Raw genomic sequence first — 21515 nt, 5'->3', positions numbered from 1 at the left:
GTCTAAAAGAGCATGGGGAAGTGGGAGGGGTAGGGGAAAGGAAAGAAGGGAAAAGAAAAAAGATGAGAAAAGGAAAAAAATGGAAACAAAGTCTTTGCAAATAGGGAAGGGTGGAGGGAGTGAACAGAGGGCAAGGGAAGGGGAAAAAAAAAAAAACCAAGAGACTCATGTAATGGTACAAGATCCCAATGATGGATGTAACTGTATTTTATACCTAAAATGTACCAATAAACTTAATGGGGAAAAAAATTCTCTGTCTTTCACAAAGAAAAAGCTCAAGGATCTTTGTGTTTGGCAGCTGGGTAATGGTGTTACCAATAACTGTTAATGAAAGGGCCATTCTTAGCAGGAGGAGGAATTAAGTGAACTGTCTAGGGTAAGGAGTAACAACCCTTCCCAGGAACTCATTTCCAGATCTTGGCCATTCTTTCCCTGACATGGATTTTGAGCTTTCAGATAGGTGCTCCGGTGCCTCCTGTTGTCATTCATTCCTGATTGGTGATTATTGTATTTTCTATTTTCTACAAAAGGAAATAAAAGGATGGTGTGTTTGTGAATTTTATGAATCAATTTGTTTGGGCCACAAGGTGTTCAGGTATCTGTCTAGTTGAGCATTATTTCTAGAAATGTCTCCAAAGGAGATTAGCATTTGAATCTGTAGACTGAGTAAAATACATTGCTATACCCGATGTGAGTAGGTATCATCTATAAGGTATGATTGGAAATTGTGGTCAATGTTAAAAGACACATTGCAATGAATCCCCCTCAAAACACTCCCTCTTCCTTCAAACACACTTATTCCTTGTTCTTGCCATTTCCTGAAACAGTTCTGGAAGTCTTTTTTTTTTTTTTGGTTTCAGGGATTGAACTCAGGACCTTACGCTTGCGAGGCAGGCAGCAGAACCACTGAGCTAAATCCCTGGCCCCTGGAAGTCTTTTTGAATGTCTTTAGTTGTACTGTCATGGCCTTGCTTGATGTCCTGAATTAATTCAAAACATTTGCCTTTTGTGATTATTTTGGCTTTGGGGGAGATCCAGAAGTCATACAGTGCCATGTCCAGTGAATAAGGTGTGGATGAAGGCACATCATAATGTTTTTTACGTGCCTGCCTTTCCACTGGTGGCACCTAGCAGCCACATTCATCGTATTTGTTTTATCATATTTTGTAAATACATGATAATGAACTTCAGAAAATGACAAGAATGGTGTGATAAGTATGTTCAAAGTGAAGGAGAGTATTTTGAGTGGGATTCATAGCAATATATCTTTTATGGAGTAAATTTTTTTAAAAATGTAAATATCACTATATATTTTGATCACCCCTTATCAGTTGAGGGCCTGTGTAAGACAAAAAGTCAGAAGGAGGGATACTTTATTCTCTCTGCCTGACTGCTTGAGCTAGGACATCAGTCTTCTTCCACCCTTGGACTGGGGCTTCCACCACTAGGCTCCTGGATCTCAGGCTTTCAGACTAAGACTGGTACTATACCATTGGTTCTCCTGACTCAGGCATTTGCTCTTGGGCTAGAATTGACACCATCTGTTCTCCTGGTTCTCAGGCCTTTGGGCTTAGACTGAGACCACTATATTCTGCCAGCTTTCCTAAGTCTGCAGCTTGTAGACAGATCATGCGCTCCCCACCCCTCCATAATTACACAACCCAATTCATATATAAGCCTCTCTCTCTTCTCTCTGTGTGTGTATATATGTGTGTAACCTCATCCAGTACACATGGAAACTACTATTTGAATGTTTGAAGTGTTTTAATGACTCTGGTAGAAGTTTGACATAGCTTGCATAATATTAACAGAAATGGTAGGAGGTAGGTATTGTTTATCTTGTGTAGTTGAGGAAATCAAGTGCACAAATTCATAAATGTGAAAATCAAGATTTCAAATCTGAACCTGGCTACAAAACCCATATTTTTGCCACTGTGGTTTTCATATTGTGTACTAGGGATCTTTGATGCACCACATGAGCTCTAGGTCTTCTACCTCCTCATAAATCAGAGAAGCCTCCACTTCTGGGTACTCTGTAGTGGTTTCCCCATAAGAATTCCCCCAAAGAATTCAAGAATTCTTTTGAAAATAAAAAGGAAGGAGAGTCCTGTGGCTTCAAAAGGAAAAATAATCTAGAAAATTACTCCCTTATATCAAGCAGTCTCCTCAAAATGTGACTATCTTCCTCTCCCAATTCTGTATGCTACAGATTTACCATTGCAGTACTGTTGGTATGCATGTTCTCAGAGAAAATGCTTCAAATAGAAGACATGCTATGTCTCTGGCAGGAATAATACTAGCCACAATATATTGAGCATTTATTGTGTGCTACCATCTGTTTGAGGCGTATTACAAACATAATCTCACATAGTCCCTGTAATCCTCTTCAAGGTAAGCAGGAATATTTCCATTTCATATTTGTGAGAGTTTCAGGGAACTTGACCAATGTAATAGTCAGAGCCAGAAGTTTATCTTGGTTTATCTGGCTCTAGAGCTCATTTTCTACCCAATACCAACTCTTGTGGAGATTTATGGAGAAGATTTATATATGGGATCATAGGCTGTAGTGTGCTCAGCACTGGGCACATAAACCACCCCTGTGTAGAAGTGATGACCAGGCAGTATTTTGTTCCATGCAATCCCTGCCCTTACCATCTCATTTGATAGTGTCTGAGAGGGGACAGCACTGAAACTTAGACTGTGCCTCGTTCAGAGTATTAAATGATTCCCCATCTTTCAGACAGTAGAACTATGAAAGTGGAACATTCCGAGCTGTTAAACTGCTTCTCCAGAGTCGTTGACAGCTACCCAATGCTAACGAGATGACTTGCTAATGAGTCATTAGTTTTTCTCTTTGTTTACTGCTGGCCTACTGGAGAGGTAGGCACCCTTAGCTACTCAGAGATTTCTATATCCAGATGCTCATTTCCAACATTATTTGCTACCCCTTTCCTATGTTTTTCTGCTTTAAACTTTGGTTAGTGATCTGGTGAAGTACATAAATTACCCAAATGCATCACTATATTCAGTGTGCCACAAATTATGGTAAATTCCCAATGTATATTTGTATATTCAAACACTTTCAAATATGTATTTTTTAAGTGTAAATATATACACTAAATTAAAATATATGAATAAACACATGTATTTGTTAATTATAAATTGTTTTGTTAATTTCAAATGTTTTATTTGGAAAAACTATCTTTTAAAATTATAATATTAAGGGGCTGGGGATTTAGCTCAGTGGTTCCACCGCCTGCCCAGCGAGCATAAGAACCCGAGTTCAATCCCCCGTTACCCCCCCAAAATAATAACATTAAAACATTGTTATACTAAGAAAATACAAAGAAAATGAAAAGAGTTTTCATTTTTAAGAGTTGAAGTGTTTCCCCTCCTTTGTACTAAGACATTGGGTAGTGTAAGCGGGGCTAATGGAACTCTTGCCTTGAGTGTTGAATGCATCAGCATGTCATGTGCAAATCTGCACAAATGTTCACCAAAGTAGATGTTGCCTAATGATAAAGAAGCTACTCTGGGAGAAAAATTTGTCCTTCGTATCCTTGTGCAATGCTTTGTCAACATAACTCTTGACTACACCTTTTGTCCATCACATTGGACAGGAGGAATTATAGAAATTACACTTGAGTTTCAGCATCCAATTTTTAATAAAATTCCCAATTCTTTCTAACTCATCAGTTTGAGATTACTGTTCTTGTTTTATTGATATTTAACATGAAAACAGTAAATTAGCAATTTGATTATTCAGAGGCATCAGAATTCTAGTTTTCTAATGCTTATTCTTTTGGACAGCTGCCAAACAACAGCAAAAGCTCAAATCTATAACAAAGTAGCTTACTATAAAAGCAGCTGGTCCGTGACCAGATAGTAGGTGAAACTTGTTTGTAGAAAGAGATTTCAGGGATATGTTCTCAGGGAAAGATGCTTAAGAAATGTAGCTTATGCTCTTAATATTTAAAAAAGTAAGCTGGGTGTGGTGGTGCATGCCTGTAATCCTAGCACTCGAGAGGCTGAAGCAGGAGGGTCACTGTGAGTTCAAGGCCAGCCTGGGATATGTAGTGAGTTCAGGGCCAGCCTGAACTACAAAGGGAAACCCTGCCTCAAAGCAAACAAACAAACAAAAATATTTTAAAAAGTAACACATGTTACATATTTTAACTGAAATGTGATTTATTTGGATTAAGATTTCCATCTTAGAGCCTGAGTTATTAGTAAATAGGAAGACTGAAGAGAAACCAGTGTGAAAGATTAAGAGACAACTAAAGTTTAAAAAAAAATAAAAAAAATAAAAAATAAATTAAAAAAAGAGACAACTAAAGTTCAATATATGAATGAAGAAAGAAATAGAAAGATAATTTCTCCAGGTTTGGTGGTACATACCTGTAATCCCAGCACTCAGGAGGCTGAGGCAGGATGGTCACTTCGAGTTTGAAGTGAGTCAAGTCATAATAAGTCATAGTGAGTCAAGGCCAGCCTGAACTACATAGTGAGACCCTATCTCAAAAAAACAAAAAAAAAAGATAATTTTTAGTTACATTCTAGTACAGCTGAGGCAAACCCCAAAAGAATGGTCTGATAATAGGTAAAAAGAGAAAGTACACTTCTAGGAATGGTAAATCTACACACTGTGATTGAAAACTATGCTTACAGAAACCTTCCTAGAAAAAGTCCATCAAGAAAGAGCTCACTAAAAATATATTTAGGATGAAACTTGAGATCATCGTGCTAAGCAAAATAAGCCAGACTCAGAAAGTTAAATGTTGTTTTCTTTTTTTTATATGAGAACCCTAAAATAGAAATAATTAAATGAATAAAATAAAGGAGCAATGATAGGAAACTTGAGGATAGACTCTTGGAGATAGGGAAGGGGATCAAGGGAGGAGGAGGAGAGGAGGAAGGGGGTAAAGGGATGGAAAATGAGCAAGAGATGTCATATACATCTACCAATTTCTCAAAGCAAACAACACTATTCTGTAATATAAACATATATGCTGGGGATAAGGCTCAAATGCAGAGTATTTGCTTAGCATTTGTGAGGCCCAAGGTTTAATTTTTACCAACACACACATACATATACTATCTATGTGTAGATAGATATATCTACATATATGATTTAAAGGTTTTATCTCACCAAAGAATAAATATGAGAATTCAGAACAATTCAATAATAATATAAACTGCCATTTACAGAGCATGTTCTATGAGCAAAATAGCTGTTTATGTCCAAACATCATTATCCCTATTTTTCATATTAGGAAACTGAGACTAAGGAAATGAAGTAACTAGCTTAGGGTCCCATTGGTAGTAAATAGCAGAAAAGGACTGGTAGGGCATACTATTTTATTCTTCATTTCCCAAGCTGCAGAGTACAGATGTGCGTTAAATCTGATGCTGCTTTCCTAACCAGCCAAGCCAAATGTGCAGTTAGCTCACTTGACAAGTATACTCTTACAATGGAGAGTATAGGCATCAGGAGAATTGGCTCAATCTTACTCTGTGTTCACTGGAGTGCATTTTGATTTCAATTGGATTCCCCAGTAGGTTTTGTACACAAGAAAAAATGCACTGTCATAAAGCCAAACAGAGTAGATATTGAAAGTGAGGGCTTAGGTTTGTATCTTAGAGCTGACTGTGTGGCCGTAAGCAGATTGTCATAATATGTCTGAGCCTCATGTATTTTTTTTTTCATGTATGTTTTTTTGAAAAAGAATGTGTATGATAATTGTTCCAATCTCAAAGGGGTCCTGAGAAGACAAAATGAGATGATGCATGTACTGCACCTGCCATAGGGTAAGCCACTACCATGATCACACCATCAATTAATTTAAAAAGATTTTGTCAACACCTTTTATTTGGCAGTTGCTTCAGATTCATAAAATACTTCCAAAATCACATTATACTCCTCTGATGGATATAAGTGGGACAAATGTTACTATTTTTAAGACTTGGAGAGAAAAATGTAACTTATGGACTATGGTATCATAAACTAGTTTTCAAGGTTCATATATTCCCTATATGACTTTATAATTGAATCAGAATTTATAGTAAATAATGCTATTGTACATAAAATGAATTGTGTAAAATGCTTTTTACAGATATTTGAAAATGAGCCAAGAAAAATTTGAAATATTTGAAACTGATTTGTCAGATGAGAATGAGAAGAGAAAACAACTGGCATCTGATTTTATTACTATACAGAAGGCCTTGAAAGCTGATAGTGAGGTATTGCTGCTCAAGATACTGTTTCTTAATTTAAGGATTTCATGTTACCATTTATTTTGATTTTAAAATAAACTATAACTATATTTTAGATTGGCCTACTATAACCAAATGCTACAGATTGCATCATGTAAACATTAGAAATTTATTTTCTTATAGTTCTGGAAGCTGGGAAGTCCCAGATCAAGGTGCTGCCTAATTCAGTCTCTGGGGAAGGTTTCTTCCTGGCTTGCGGGTGGACACCTTCTTGCTGTTTTCACATGATGAAGAGAGAATGAGCTCTCATGTCTCTTCTCATCTTATAAAGGCACCAGTTCTATCAAATTAGGGCTCCACCCTTATGTCCTAATTTGACCTTTATAACCTCCTTCTTGACCTTATCTCCAAATATAGTCATTTTGGGGACTAGGGCATCAATCTGTGAATTTTGAGGGGGTCACAGATCAATCCATAACATTATAGAATATGTGTTTTCAACAATAATAAGGGAGAAGCTCTGTTGTTTGCCCACACTGAGTCCAGGCACTAGCCAAGGAGTCCTTTAAGTAGCAGGTACTTAGTTCTTACCATGTTCATAGGGTCAATCACTTGTATCTTGCTTTAATCCTGTCCTGCCATCTTGGAAAGATCTATCAGGAGACATAATCACCTTCTTTTTTGAAAAGAGACTTGAAAGTGAGCTCCTGGAAGTCTGGATCACCAACTAGAGGATGGTGATATGTAATCAGTTTGCAGGGTGGGTGAGGGCAGTGGAATGCCCAAATCCTGTCCTAATGACATACAGGAATTTTCAGAGCAATGAGTTAGGAAATTCTTACCACTTGCTACCCAACACCTTCTTGCCCCATGCTGTCAGTGTTCTTCACTCCCTCTGATTTCAAGGCTTTGGGAAAAAATACCAAGTAGCTCCTCTCCTAAAGTAAAATTTTATATAACCTGTTGGGTATTGGGTACCACAGACTGACTCTTAGGCCCTATAGAACTCTGCATACACCATGTAATCATTGTAAACATTTGAGAAAAAAAATCTGTATCTGACTAAAGTGTTTTGTCTCATGGATATGGAAGAAAATCAGAGATTAGAGGGAATCCTAGCTGATTAAGTCACAGAATACAAATTGTTAAGTTGATACAGAAAAGTTTTAGATAACTTAATAGATTGAATATTAAGGTAGTTGTAGAAGCAAAACAAGTAATGTGTTCTTTTAAGATTTGCTTTTCCTGTAACTCCTTGTTTAAGGTGAAGATTATCTGACTCTAACCAGTAACTTCATTAACCTAACAAAGTTACCATGCCAGGGTGAATTTACAATGTATATGGCCTATCTTATATGGCTAAAAAGGATATAAAAAGGGAAATGTTGAACAAAGGGCCTGGATATTGACCAGACTGGTTTCTGGCATGCCCGTCCATCCGCTCGCGAGAAGAAATTTTATTATTTTATCCGAATTCTGTGTCTCTGTGTATTTCTTTCCGAGATTTCTGTAACAAAATAAGGCAGCAAAATCTGTAGTTAAGAACACATAGAGTTTGAAGTCAGACAGACAGAGGTTTGGAATCTCCGCTTTACAATTTCTGCCTACGTGAACATAGGCAGATACTTATGCTCTCTGAGCCTTAGTTTCAACAACCCTCTTCTAGAGATGTCAAGATTAGAGGTTAACCATGTAGCACATTGTTCTATGAAAGACAACATAAGATTCATCCTTAAAATGGATAATGTAATTATTTAATACAGGAATTGCTGAAGATTTTACCTCTATGCTTAAAGTAAGAATGACAAGAAACCAAGTCTTTCAACCTGTGAATATAGAAACTCAAGAATACTCAGTTTTGGGCCGGGGATTTAGCTCAGTGGTTCTGGTGCCTGTCTCGCAAGCGCAAGGTCCCAAGTTCGATCCCCGGTACCAAAAAAAAAAAAAGAAAGAAAGAAAGAATACTCAGTTTAATATTTAAAATAAAACGAATTGTCAGGACCACTCCAAGATACCATTTTAGGGCCAGGGATTTAGCTCAGTGGTTTCACTGCCTGCTGCGCAAGCACAAGGACCGGAGTTCAATCCCTGGTACCAAAAAAAAAAAAAAGATACCATTTTAGACTTGTTAAACCTTTTATGAGGAAATAGTCTTATTTTATTCTATAAAATACCTTCATTTCTTAATCAGGAATTACAGAACTCGAAGTCAGAACTTATATGCCTTTTTAATGAAATTCAGAGTCTTCCAGGAGCAGCAGAAGGCAGAAATCATTTTTTAATAGCATATCACCTGCTACAAAGAGAGAATTCTGAATTAGATACAAAGGTGAGACTGAATTGTGAAGAATTTAAAATGTTTGCTATTTAACATATCTTGCATGCAGATAAAAGGAAATTAATTTTCGGTAAGAAATGACTTGGACATTGGACTTTCTTTATTCTATTGTACAATAAATTGTCATATAGTGTTGGCTGTAAATCAAGCTATAATTCAAGATGAATATTCAGACTTCAACAAGTGCCTGGCACATAAGATCAATCTGTGAATTTTGACTTTAAATCAGCTTCCTACCAACTTAGTTTTTAGGGCACGTATTACTGTATGTAACACAGCGAGGGAAAGGCCCAGAACACAGGGCTTGCTGCCTGAGAGGGTAGGTACAACAGGGCACAGTCTACAACTAAGCTTTGTTTGTGGACCTTGTCAGCAAGGTGAGTTATCGTCACATTGTACAGTTACAAGACCAGCTCTTTCATATATTATTGGAAAAGTTAAAACAAAGGATGAGGTGAGAACAATATAACATAAAATCAAAAACAATATAACATAAAGAGATAGAGATCACAATCCTGGTAGTCTGGCTCTCTCTCTCTCTCTCTTTCTCTGTCTCTCTCTCCCTCCCTCCCTCCCTCCCTCCTTGTTTCTTAATTTTTTGTGGTGAAATAATTTCAGACTTACAGAAAAGTTACAAATGGGATTACATAAAATTAAAAAGCTTCACAGCAAAGGAAACAATCACCAGAGTAAAGAGAGAGCCTACAGAATGGGAAAAAAATCTGCTAACTTCTCTTCCAACAGGAAATATCTAGAATATACAAAGAACAAAACAACTACCACAACAAAAAACAAACCACAACCAATAAGTGTATGAAAAATATTCAACATGTTAGCCATCAGGGACATGCAAATCAAAACTACATTGAGATTCCATCTCACCCCAGTCAGAATGGCTATCAGCAAGAATTAAAAAAAAAAAAAGTAATGTTGCTGGGCAGTGGATCCCCACTGTTGGTGGGAATGTAAATTAGCACAGCCACTGTGGAAATCAGTGTGGAGTTTTCCTCAAAAAACTGAAAATGGACATACCATTTGATGGAGCTATATCACCCCTCGGTACATTCCTGAAAGAATTAAAGTCAGTGTACTACAGAGATACCTGCACAGCCATTCAATACAATTCACAATGGAGAGTACCATGTTAAGTAAAATAAGCCAGACTCAGAAAGTCAGGTATTATGTGTTTCCTTTCTATGAAGAATCTGGGGAAGGGGAAGAGGAGGGGAGAGGGAGAGGAAAGAGAGAGAGAGAGAGACATGAATATGGAAAGGAGGCTTAGAGAACGGGAAGGGGATGGAAGAGGGGGAGGAAAGGAAGAGGGGTAATGGAGGGAAATGATCAAGGTATATGACATGCATGTACAAATATGCCAAAATGAAACCCACTAGTCCATATAATCCATATAACTAATGTGCACTAATAAATGTTAACATTTTTAAATTTTTGTTTTGAATCGTTGCGTCATTAAGTATGTGCCAGTTCCTCTTCAGAACAGAGCGCTTCTGACTTTTTTTTCCCCATGATACTAGGGATTGAACCCAGGGCCTTTGCACTGAGCTACATCCTCAGCCCTTTTTTATTTTTCATTTTAAGACAGGGTCTCACTCAGTTGCTAAGTTGGCCAGACTGGCCCTAAACTTGCAGTCCTCTTGCCTCACCCTCCCAGAGTGCTGGGATTATAGGTGTGCACCACCATGCTCAGTATTCCCTATGATCTTTCTACCTTATCCTATGGCCTCCATCAGAGAGTGGAACCATCAAATTAATTCAAATGATATTTAAACATGACTGATGATTAAATTGAGCTGTATCATTAAGACCAAATTGGAAGAAGGTTGGTCCTTTCCCACAACATCTATATCAGGAAAGATCCTATGGATATAACTTTCTTCATAGTGAAAAGCATAGCTTCTACTTGCTGAATGTATACACCAACTATGCTATGTAAGAATCCAGAATACTTAGAAAATGTTCAGTATTGATGTTACTATCTTCTTCAATTTTCTGTAACATTAAATCTAAATTCTTTTGTTTGTCATTCTTCTTTAAAAACTCACATTTATTATCTGTAATATTTACATTTTTACAATGACCATAGAAATCAGTGATTAAATAACATTTTAAAATCTTAGTTACAGTACTTTAAAAGCTTACTTAAAGGGTTAATTCCCATTTCCCACCCTAGACCATTGATTCTGAATCTCAAGATAGAGGGTAAAATATAAGATGCCATTTTTTTGTTTTGTTTTCTTATTTTTTAAGACAGGGTCTCCTTATGTACCCTAGGCTAGCCTTCAACTCACCATCCTCCTGCCTCAACCTTCTGAGTGCTGGGATTATAAGTATGTGCCACCACTGCCAGCTATCAGATAGCATTTAAAATAAACTCTGGTGGGGGGCCAGGGATTTAGCTCAGGGGTTCTGCCACGTTCCTCGCAAGTGCAAGGACCCAAGTTCGATCCCTGGTACCAAAATCAATCAATCAATCAATCAGTAAGTAAGTAAACTCTGGTGATGAAAGCTAAAGTTTGAAAATCACCCAATAGTCTGGGAGCCTTTACAAGTTCAAGTGTTTTTAAATAAATAGAATCAGGGTTGAAGAAAGTTGTTCTTACATTCTTTCTAATGTTTTTGAAACAATATATTTTTTATTTTATGAATCAAAGTGCATTCAAAACTTGAGAACAAAAACTTGTGTTAACAGTGTAAAACTCTATAGATCACTTCTTTTTGCTTGTTAAAAAGTAAAATAAAACTTTAAACAGCAATGAAATACCAACACCAGAGACCAAAAATATATTTTTGTTTGTTTGTGTAAATCACGAACTTATAGCACCTTTATGCTTATGGTAAAATGGATTACATTAAATAACAACTACAACTTGTTAATTTAAATAGAAATACTTCAGTTAGGATGTCAATTTATATTATGTAAGCTAATAATTAAGCAGTTAATAGAATGAGTATACTTTTCCAAAGCTGTATTAAGAGTATACAAAATAGAATATTTGCCTTTTTTCTTAACTTCACAGGTCTTGGAGATTTCACAAGAATTGGAACAATTAAGTCTTTTTACTGTAGTAGAAAAAACTACAACTGCTAATGTAATTACAAGTGAAAATACATGTAAAGCTCTGTTGCCGAAAGTACCAATTTTGGAAATAGAAATCCAAATCCCAGAGGAAGAGAAAAAGGAACTCTGGTAAATTGAAAAAATTCCATATTAATTGCTCAAGAGGGGCATATTTTATTTGACTTGATCAGTATAAGAACTTGACATTCATATCCAAGGGATGTGATTGGAAAAAAATAATTGTAAGCATTCTCTAGTTTGTCTTTTGTTCTATTATTAAATTTAAATCCTTTTCTTTAGCACTTTTGCAGTACGGAGGATCGAGCTCAGGATCTTGAGCTTGTGAGGCAGATGCAGTGCCACTGAGCTAAATCCCTAGCCCCTTTTCTTTAGCTTTTAAAAATAAGTATGTTCGGGCCGGGGATTTAGCTCAGAGGTGCCGCCACCTGCCTCGCATGTGCAAGGTCCTGAGTTCGATCCCTGGTACCAAAATAAAATAAAATTAAAATAAGTATATTCTTTTAATTGAAAATTTAAAAGCAGGTAAAAATATAAGGAGATTTTAATAACCCATAATACCCACCAAGGAGAGAGCCTCATTATTCTTTCTTTCTCTTTCCTATACACACACAAACACACACACACCCGCACAGGTGCATTTTTATGTAATTAAGACTAGACAGGGTTGCTGTTTTTATTTAACAGTGGATCAATTACGTCTTAAGAACCTTATTTATTTCTTTATTTAATCTTGCCCTCTAATTCTTGTTATTGCTACTTTTTCACCAAAAGAATCTTTCACAGAAACTTTTGAGGTTTTGAGCAAATAAACTACTTTGCTTTTGCACAAAAACTAATAGATATAATCAAATTATTTTGTCTAGGCAAAAGCCTAGAAGTAAATAATCAAAAAAGACACAAGATTGTTTTGCCAGTTTGAGGGCCCCTGAATTTTATGTTCTCTTAAAAGTTGTTTTTAACTTTAGAATAAACTCTGGGTCAAAGATTCCTATCATGAAACGCAGTGCAGGGGAGGAAGGGGCATATTGGAATGATGCAGAAGGGTATGACGGTGTCAAGAAGAGCAAAGAAGTGAAAAGTGGTCATAGGCTTTAGGTTTGCAGTAGGGAGCAGGAAGGTCTAATTCGTGAGCATCGGAACACTATACTACAGGGGTTTTTTGTTGTTGTTTTTTGTTTTGTTTTGTTTTTGTTTGTTGTGGTACCAGGGATCGAATTCAGGACCTTGCACTTGTGAGGCAGGCACAGCACCACTGAGCTAAATCCCTGGCCCCTATACTACAGTTTCTGAAGGCGATAATTCTAGTACCTCTGTGTTAGACAGAGATGAAAGATGGGCTATCCATCTTTCATGTATGGGTTAATCCATATATGGGCCACAGGTGAAGGAATAGTGGCCTACACTGTTAGTGGCAAGGGAGATGAAATGGTCAATCTGAAAGCTCTGCACGGGGAGTTGACATTAATGATCACAGCTAACAAAAAGCCACCCTGATAACTGGCAGGGATACTTGCCACAGTGGGCAAAGCTGAGGTCTTCATTCATCTGGGAGTGGGGAAGTCTGCTAGGACAAAAAGTACCGGGCTTCTCTCTAAAGAGCTTCTTGCTGCCACCTGTTTCCATTGACTTGGTCCACAGTACTTCTCATTGCTGGCTCTGCAAAAAGTCTGTATATCTGCCCTACACTTCCCTCTCTCATATTTCCTGCTAATCTCCCGTGTCCCCTTCACAGCCTCTGATTATGTGAGATCCATAACAAAATCACATTCAACAATAAACTATGTGTCTACTTGTACTATGTTCTGGGTATTTAGATAGATACTAAGGACATAAAATAAGATTCCTGTCCTTATGATCCACATAGTCTGATGGAGGAAGATAACTAACAAGGCAGTATTGGGTACTCTGGGGGATAAAGCAAGGGTCCTGGCCCAGGATAATCAGTCAGTAAATATTCTTCAATGAAGTGACAACTTAGTTTGGGTCCTGAAGTATGACTTACCAGGAATGCAGCCAAAAAGAAGTGTGTGGCAGGGTGACTTTCAGGGGGCGGATGTTGTGTGGAAGAGAAAGCCTGATTTTCTTTAGGTCTTAAAAATGGCCCAGAGTATAGAGTGTAAAGAGCAGAAACGGGGCATTGAATGCTGAGAATGGAAAGGTAGGCAGAAATCTGGGCATGTAGGGATAAGGAATTGAAGATACTTATGATTATACTGGGAACAAATTAGGTAAAAAGAAAAAACTGGAATCCAGAAAAAAATGGACTTATATAAAAAGAAAAAATTATATTACATGAAAAGAAAAAAATGGAACCTAATTCAGTGTATCAGCAGTGAACATGTGTATGTTGGTTTCTTTTCCACAGTTGTACTTTATTCTTCATGTTAATGAATAGTCTGTATTACTTTCAAGTCTAATCATCTTTAATTCTTTTAGCCATGTCGATTAGTCTAGTTTCTACTGATAAAACAAAATGCTTGAGGCTGGTTATTTATAAAGAAAAGAGGTTTATGTATCTCACAGTTCTGGAGGTTCAAAAACACGGCACCAGCTTGTTCTTGACTCTGGTGAGGGCCTCTGGCAGATGGCATCACAACCATAGGAGGACATGAGAAAGGGAGAGATCACAGAGGGAGACAGGAAACCAGAGGCAAAGGAGGAGCAACCCGCTCAGAGAACTCAGTCCGATGAAAACTATATTAATTCCTTCTGAGAGCAGTGTCCCCCACCTGGCCTAATCCCCTTCTGCTGGGCTCCACCTCTTAAAGGTGCCACCACCTCCCAATATCACCACTCTAGGGACAAAGCTTCTAACACTTGAACCCTTGGGTACTCACTAAAACCATATCCAAATCATAACACTGCATCTTCATCGAGTCACTGTATTGAATAACATTTTATAAGCATTATGGTTTATTCATCTTTTTCCTTCTTGTGAATTATTTTACTATAGTACATTCATGGTATGAAATTATTCAGAGTTTGAACATTTTTATGGGTCTTGGTCTGTTATTTCCACATTGCCTTTTTTTTTTTTTTTTTTTTTGTGGTACCAGGGATCGAACTCAGATCCTTGCACTTGCAAGGCAAGCAATGGAACCACTGAGCTAAATCCCCGGCCCAAAACAAAGTGAAGGAAACATTTGTGTGGGTTTTTTTTTTTTTTGGTACTGGGGATCGAACTCAGGACCTTGCGCTTGCGAGGCAGGCACTGGAACCACTACACGTTGCCTTTTTGAAACAGAATCTGAGGACCAACTATAATTTGTGAATCATGTTGTGGTAGGCTGCAAGGTGCTTGAAACAACAAAATCCCAACACTGCAGAGAGAGGGAGAGGAAAAGAGGACATAGGAAAAGAGGGAGGGAGGGAGGAAGAGAGAATCAGTATGTTTACCTCCACTCTACTTTTCTCTACCTCCTCTAACCGGGCTTCCTGCTTTTCTGACTTCTCAGCCTTCTTTTTTGGTTCTTTAGAAGTCTTCTGGCTTCTGTCTGGGATGACCCTTCCCCCTTTGCTCTGGCTCATCTTGTCCAGTGCCAACATTTCTGCTCATGTTCTTCCTAGCTGAATCTTCACCTCAGACACCTCTCCATCTGTATCTACATTCCCCCGTCTTGGTCCACCATCCACTTGCCCATTTGCTCCTGTCAGAAAGCCAAGGGACATCTGTGACTCCATCTTCCTCACCTGCCACATCCAGTGAATGACAATTTAATCAATATTATCTTTTAAGTATCTTCTGAGACCATCATAGTCTTGGTCACTGTTGTTTATTACATGGACTACTGCAGCAGTCTCTGGCTGGTTTCCCTGCCACATGGCATCCAAAGGATCTTTCTAAGGGACATTCTCTTGCTTCTAGAATTTTACATATATTATTTATTAAATTATCCTGGGACACCCTTATTTTTCCATGTTCTCTTGTATACCAACATGCTCCAAATATCCATACAAGCATGCAGATATTATACACTTTCACTTTTACATTTGTCTAGCCTGTGCCTACTCTTTCCTCAGGCCACATAGTACCTCAGCCTCTTGAGTGCTGGGATTACAGGCGTGCGCCTCCATGTCCAACTCTATCCCTATTTCTTGTTTAATTATTAGCTCCTTAGGTCAGAGATTACTTATTAGTGTAGCCCTGGTGCTTGCCAAAGTGCAAAATGCTTACTGGTTGTTTAAAATCTTTATAACCTGTGTCTGCCCAATACAATTCCAAAAGTTGAAAAGTATAAAACTCGTTTAAACTGGCAGTTTGGCTACAAAAATCCCTATGATGGATCATTTCCCCAAGTGTGAGTAGAAAATATGACTCATTTATTTGTAAAATTTATGGTGAAAAGAAAGCTGTCCTGCTAAAGAATTCAAGTTAAAAATCTAGTTTGCAGTACTTTCTTGACTTGCAGGTTTTTTCCTTCCCTATTCTGCTATAATAATAAGCATTTTGATAGTTTTTTGTTGTTATATTTGCACCATAGTCCTGTATTAGGAGAAAGTAAGCAGAAGGAAATTCCAGAGGAGTCTGTAAAGGAAAGCACTTTTCCAAGAGAGGGGCAGAAGGAGGAGGACTCACAGCAGAATCATTCTATGAAAGATGAAGAACAACAGTTGACCAAGAAGCCTCAGGAAGTTGTGAGGTTTGGAGAAGAGCTGAGCTCTGTGAGTCAGAGCCTCCTTCAGTTTCAGAACTCTGGGAATAGTTCAGATGACAGTAGCACCCAGGTAGGTGCTAAAGACACACACTTCATTGGGCCCATTACCTATGATTACCTGTGGATATCACCATCATTTAAAGCATCATCATTAATGTAGATTTGCTAAGTGATATTATAACCATAGTCTGAGTAGTAATAAAATAGCTACTAAAACCTGAACTAAACCCACCAATGGATTCCCTTTATTACTAAACGTTTCTTAAGCTTCATCTAGTCCCAGCAAGAGAAAAAAATGCAGATTAATTGTTCATCTGACCCAGACAAGCTAGGGGATGGCAGATAATGTGCCATGTTCCCTATTTCTGGTATGTAGCTTAGTGTGCAAAGTACTTCATTTTAGTGGGGGAAAAGACCTCAAACAGAATTATTTGGGGCTGGGGATTTAGCTCAATGGTTTTACCTCCTGCTGTGCAAGCGCAAGGACTCGAATTCGATCCCCAGTAGCAAAAACAACAACAACAAAAAAACCAATTATTTTAAATGTGACTTTTGCTAGTTAGTACAGATCTGCCTGCAGAAGAAATAAAGGGATTGACTACCAACCACACTTCTGTTCTCAATTTTACAGGTCCCTCTTAAACAAATCAAGATTTCCCTATATACACCTTTTGTGAAATGATTTCCAGATCAACAGAGGAAGGCCTTAGAACTCACAAGTAAATCATCATCAGAAATTTGATACTATGCACTTAAAAAGTGATTCAAGTATACACTTTTTAAAAAAGGAATTAAAAGATATATTTGAAAAAAGATTTGGATATAGAATTTGAAAACTAGAAAAGTCACAGCAAACAAGGAAAAAATATATCTAAAAGATTCAGATCCACATTTGAAAGGAATGAGGGTCACTGGATTTTTTAAGAAGATGGAAGAGGAGAAATGTCCAAGAGGAGATTAATTTTATACCTCTATGATAGTCCATTTATGGCAGGGATCCAAAACCCTCCTGCCATGGACCAGTACTGGTCTGGTCTATGGTCTGTTAGGAACTGGGCTGCAGAGCGGAAGTGAGCAGCAAGCAAATCTGTGTTTACAGCCACTCCCCACTGCTCACAGTACCGCCTGAGCTCTCCTGGGAGATGAGCAGAAGCGTTAGATTCTCATAGGAGTCTGAACACTACTACAAACTGCACCTGCAAGGGACCTAAGTTTCATGCTCTTTAGCAGACTCTAATACAGAAATCATCCCCATCCCTTGCATCCATGAAAAAGTGTCTTCCACAAAACCAGTCCCTGGTGCCAAAATGGTTGAGGACCACTGCTTTATGGGACACTGGGACAGCATAGACCTGATCTGTGGCTGAACTGTGCTCACAAAGATTATATAGTCTTTGCTTAGGAGCTTCACATATTGGTATACTTTTAGAGTGTAATTTAGAGTAGGAAAGGTGACAAGTACTTAATTTATTGATTTTCTTTAATAACTTCCCCATTATTTTTATCATAATAATGACCCTGAATTATTGAAAAAAAAAGTTTAAGTTGCTCCTATTCATTTACTAAACCAATATTATCTATGATCTATCAGGTCCTATTAAGGCACAGATAGTAATAAACAAAACAGATGTGAACTTGATAGGAAAAGATATTTTGAACTTTACGTTTCCTGTGCAACTGTTGCACATATTGTTTCATTTACTTCTTTAACAAATCAAGGAAGAAAATACATTTTGGACAGATATTTTTCCTGCCGTGTTCTGTGCAGTGATAATTTCTGAGCCATTTCTGTGTGTAAGGTTCTTTGACCAATGGTTGACTTGACTATAGCCTATTCTGCTTTTTTAGTTCGTGTGTGTGTGTGTGTGTGTGTGTGTATGTGTAGTTTTTTGGTCTTCACCCCTGTCATCAGATTATAGTATCTAGTAAGTACATTGTTGTACTTTCTTTGATCCTCATAATGTGCACATTTAAGTAACAATAGGCTGAGCTAGATATCAAACTTTATGGAATACTTGCAAATAATAAATACACAGAGAAAGAACCATTAGAGGCTCTTTTATGAACAAGGATTCAGTAATATTGCTCATAAGTACCTTGTGACATCATTTGTGGCTGCTGATGGTCTTTGTGGGCTTAATTTCTGCTCTTCAACACTGTTCCAGGTGAGATTGCCAGACAGTTGAATTCTAGATATTACTTTCACAATATTCTTTTTTTTTTGGTACCAGGGATCGAACTTGGGTCGCTTGTAGGGTAGGCGGTGGAACCACTGAGCTAAATCCCCGGTCCACTTCCACAATATTCTTGATGCAAGCTGGAAGCATCATTATTTTAATTTTATAGGTTTAAAATCTACCATAGCTTACAGCCATTAGAGAAATAAAACAACACTGAGATTCCATTTTACTCCTCAAAAAACTAAAAACAAATTCCATTCAACCTAGTTATACCCCTTCTGGGTGTCTTCCCAAAAGAGTTAAAGACATTGTATTACAGTGATACACACATACCCATGTTTATAGCAGCACAATTCACAATAGCTCACTCTTGGAAATGGCTTACATGTCCACCAGCGGGTAAAGGAAATAGGGTGTATATGCCCAGTGTAGTATTACTCATCCATAAAGAAGGATAAATTTGAGTCATTTGTAGGAAAATTATGTATCTTGAGACTACAAAGCTGAGTGAAATAAATCAGACTCAGTAGGTTAAATATCAAATGATTTCTTTTATGTGAGAAACCCAATGTATAAATAATAGAAAGAGCAAAATAAAAGATAAATGATAGGAAACGGAAGTAGACCTTATCTAGATGGGGAGAAGATTTAGAGAGAAGGGAAGGGTAAAGGACTAAGATGCTATCTGTACATGTATTGCAAACATATACTAACAAAGAACAGAAAAAAGAACTGTTCTCAAGCATTAAAAAAAATTAGCTTAATGTTCTTTTCCTAACATGTTAGTATTTACTGTGTTGTAGGTGCTATGCTAAATGCCCTGGGCATAATGTAAAACACAACAAGACAGGGATGTTACTGTTGCCACCAAATAGGTAAGGAAACCGAGACTTTAGAGAGGTCAGACAATATGCTCAGAATGAGCTCATTATTTGTCACATTGAGGAAGTAATGGAATGCTAGTCTGTCTCCTCTAGAGCCTGGTCTTTTTACTGCTAAGCTATTTGCTTCCCCTTGCTAAAAACAGAATTAGAGAAAGTACACAGTTCTCACAGCAAGCTGGCTTCCTAAAGAAGGCTGGCAAACTGGCTCCCAAAAGCCCTCCTAGGACAGTGTTGGTAAATTCACTCAGGGTTTGGCCCACCTACAATAGATGGGCTAAAACATCTCTGGGAAAAAACAAAATTTACCAAATTTTCAAGGCTACTGGATAAAATCAGAATACAAATTAGTTATTTTTCTATAACAATTAATTTAAAATATCACCTGAGCACATTTTGATGAACAGTTCATTTTCTCCCTGTAGATAGCTAAGAAAGACAATTCATAATCATCATGCTTGATGAATATGAAGTCAGAACAAGTGGACTTGTTTGACGGTTCATACAGGTAATGGCACCAGAGTTTTATAGCCCATCCCATCCACATCCTCTGAATGAGAATATTTAAAGCCAGAAGTCTTCACTTTATTTCCACAATACAATTGGACTGGTTATTTGAACCAGGTTTGTATCTGATGGTTATTTTATTAAAATATTTTAAAACAGTAAAAGCCTATAAAATTAAGATAATGCTTCTTCCAACTTTTGACACAGGGGCTTACAAAGTACCCCAGGCTGGCCTCAAACTCATGGTTAATACTCCTGCCTCAACCTTCCATATTCTGGGATTATAGGCATGTGCCACCATGCTTGGCTAGTTCCAATTTATTATTATTATTATTATTAAGGAACTTAAGTTTGGAGGGTTTCAGAGGGTAATTGGCTAATAAATCTCTTGACTGATCCAGAAAAGTCCCATATGTATTTACTTTGCACTCTTACATGCTTCCTAGCAGCTTGAATGAGTTTATATCCCCCACCAATAATTTTCTACCAGTAAACTGATTTATATAGTAGGAAAAATAGATTCTTTATGTTAGCTGCTTGGCTGGCTGACTGGTAGCTGCCTCAACAGTGGACTTTCTTGACAAATAATTTTTGCCCAGTGTGATGGGCACATCCCTGTAATCCCAACACTCAGGAGGCTGAGGCAGGAGGATCACCGCGAATTTGAGGCCAGCCTGGGCTACATAGTGTGTTCAAGGGCAGCCTGAACTACATAGCAAGACCTTGTCTCAAAAATACAAACAAAAAAATCCATTTCTATTTTGGAAAAATGACTGGACTGGAATATGTAAACAGGAAGAAGAAGTATTGTTTTGATTTTTCCAATCTTCAAAACAGGCTAAAACTTTTGTGCCTTTGGCACAAGTGGGGTGCTTCTCTTGTATATCTCTACTTTGGTTTAGTAAGTGGTTCTATAGGCTGCTGATCACTAATTAATTATTCAGTGCTGCTGTATAATGGTTAAACAAGAAGCTAGAGTGGTGACCAAGATATTCCAGGTTGTGTGCAGATGGAAGATGAAGGCAGTCAAAGGAAAGGTAGGTAGCATCGAGAGCAATGGGTGATGTTATCGAGTGCTTAGTAAGTGTCAGGCATCCTGCTAAGTCCTTGCACATGGTCCTCTTCACTTCACCCAGCAGGTATCATCATATCCTCATTTGAAGATGAAGGAACTAAAATGTAGGTAAGCCCAGTACCCTTTCCAAGATCATCCAATTAATACGCTGTAGATTTAGGATTGAAACTAGGGTTCTTCATAATTACATTATAATCCATTAAAAATTTTCCCTAGGGATCTTAGAGACTTTCATCTCTTAGACATATAAATTGGATTCAGGTCACCTTTCTGACTAAAACCAAAATGAAACTGAAGAGCTAACAGGACTTGGGAATTTGTCGCTTCAGGGACATAGACATAATAAAACTAAAATAATAGCAGATTCATTTCAGAAAGTAATGGACAGGGGCCAGGGATTTAGTTCAGTGGTTCTGCCGCCTGCCTTGCAAATACAAGGTCCCAAGTTCAATCCCCGGTACCAAAAATAGAAAGTAATGGACAGGACACATACTGGACAAGGACTAAGGAAACTCTAGTAAGTATATCTCATCTACGAATTGCATAAGACCAAATTCTTTATCTACTTG

The 21515-nt window shown here is 37.7% G+C and overlaps 1 protein-coding gene across 30 annotated transcripts in view; it reads left to right on the top strand.

Moving 5' to 3' along the window:
* Positions 1-21515, top strand: part of Ccdc30 (coiled-coil domain containing 30) — a 121284-nt gene that overhangs the window by 48467 nt on the left and 51302 nt on the right. For 3 of the 30 annotated variants that reach the window (XM_087215160.1, XM_087215159.1, XM_087215181.1), the window contains 4 exons: positions 6114-6240; positions 8405-8542; positions 11587-11756; positions 16130-16373. The exons of 21 other annotated variants lie outside the window; for them this stretch is intronic. In XM_087215160.1, the coding sequence (XP_087071286.1) occupies positions 6124-6240; positions 8405-8542; positions 11587-11756; positions 16130-16373 (669 nt within the window). In that variant the 5' untranslated portion in view covers positions 6114-6123. Of the gene's footprint in view, positions 1-39; positions 2881-3299; positions 5809-6113; positions 6241-8404; positions 8543-11586; positions 11757-16129; positions 16374-21515 lie in introns of those variants that run through there. 6 more of the 30 variants (XM_087215177.1, XM_087215179.1, XM_021249924.2 and 3 more) reach the window with 5 other exon arrangements.

Source organism: Heterocephalus glaber, unplaced genomic scaffold (assembly GCF_053883595.1).
Source record: "Heterocephalus glaber isolate CG9 unplaced genomic scaffold, H.glaber_assembly_v1.0 deba00001452, whole genome shotgun sequence".
NCBI classification, from domain to species: Eukaryota; Metazoa; Chordata; class Mammalia; order Rodentia; family Bathyergidae; genus Heterocephalus; species Heterocephalus glaber.
This window is presented reverse-complemented; position numbering and strand designations above follow the sequence as displayed.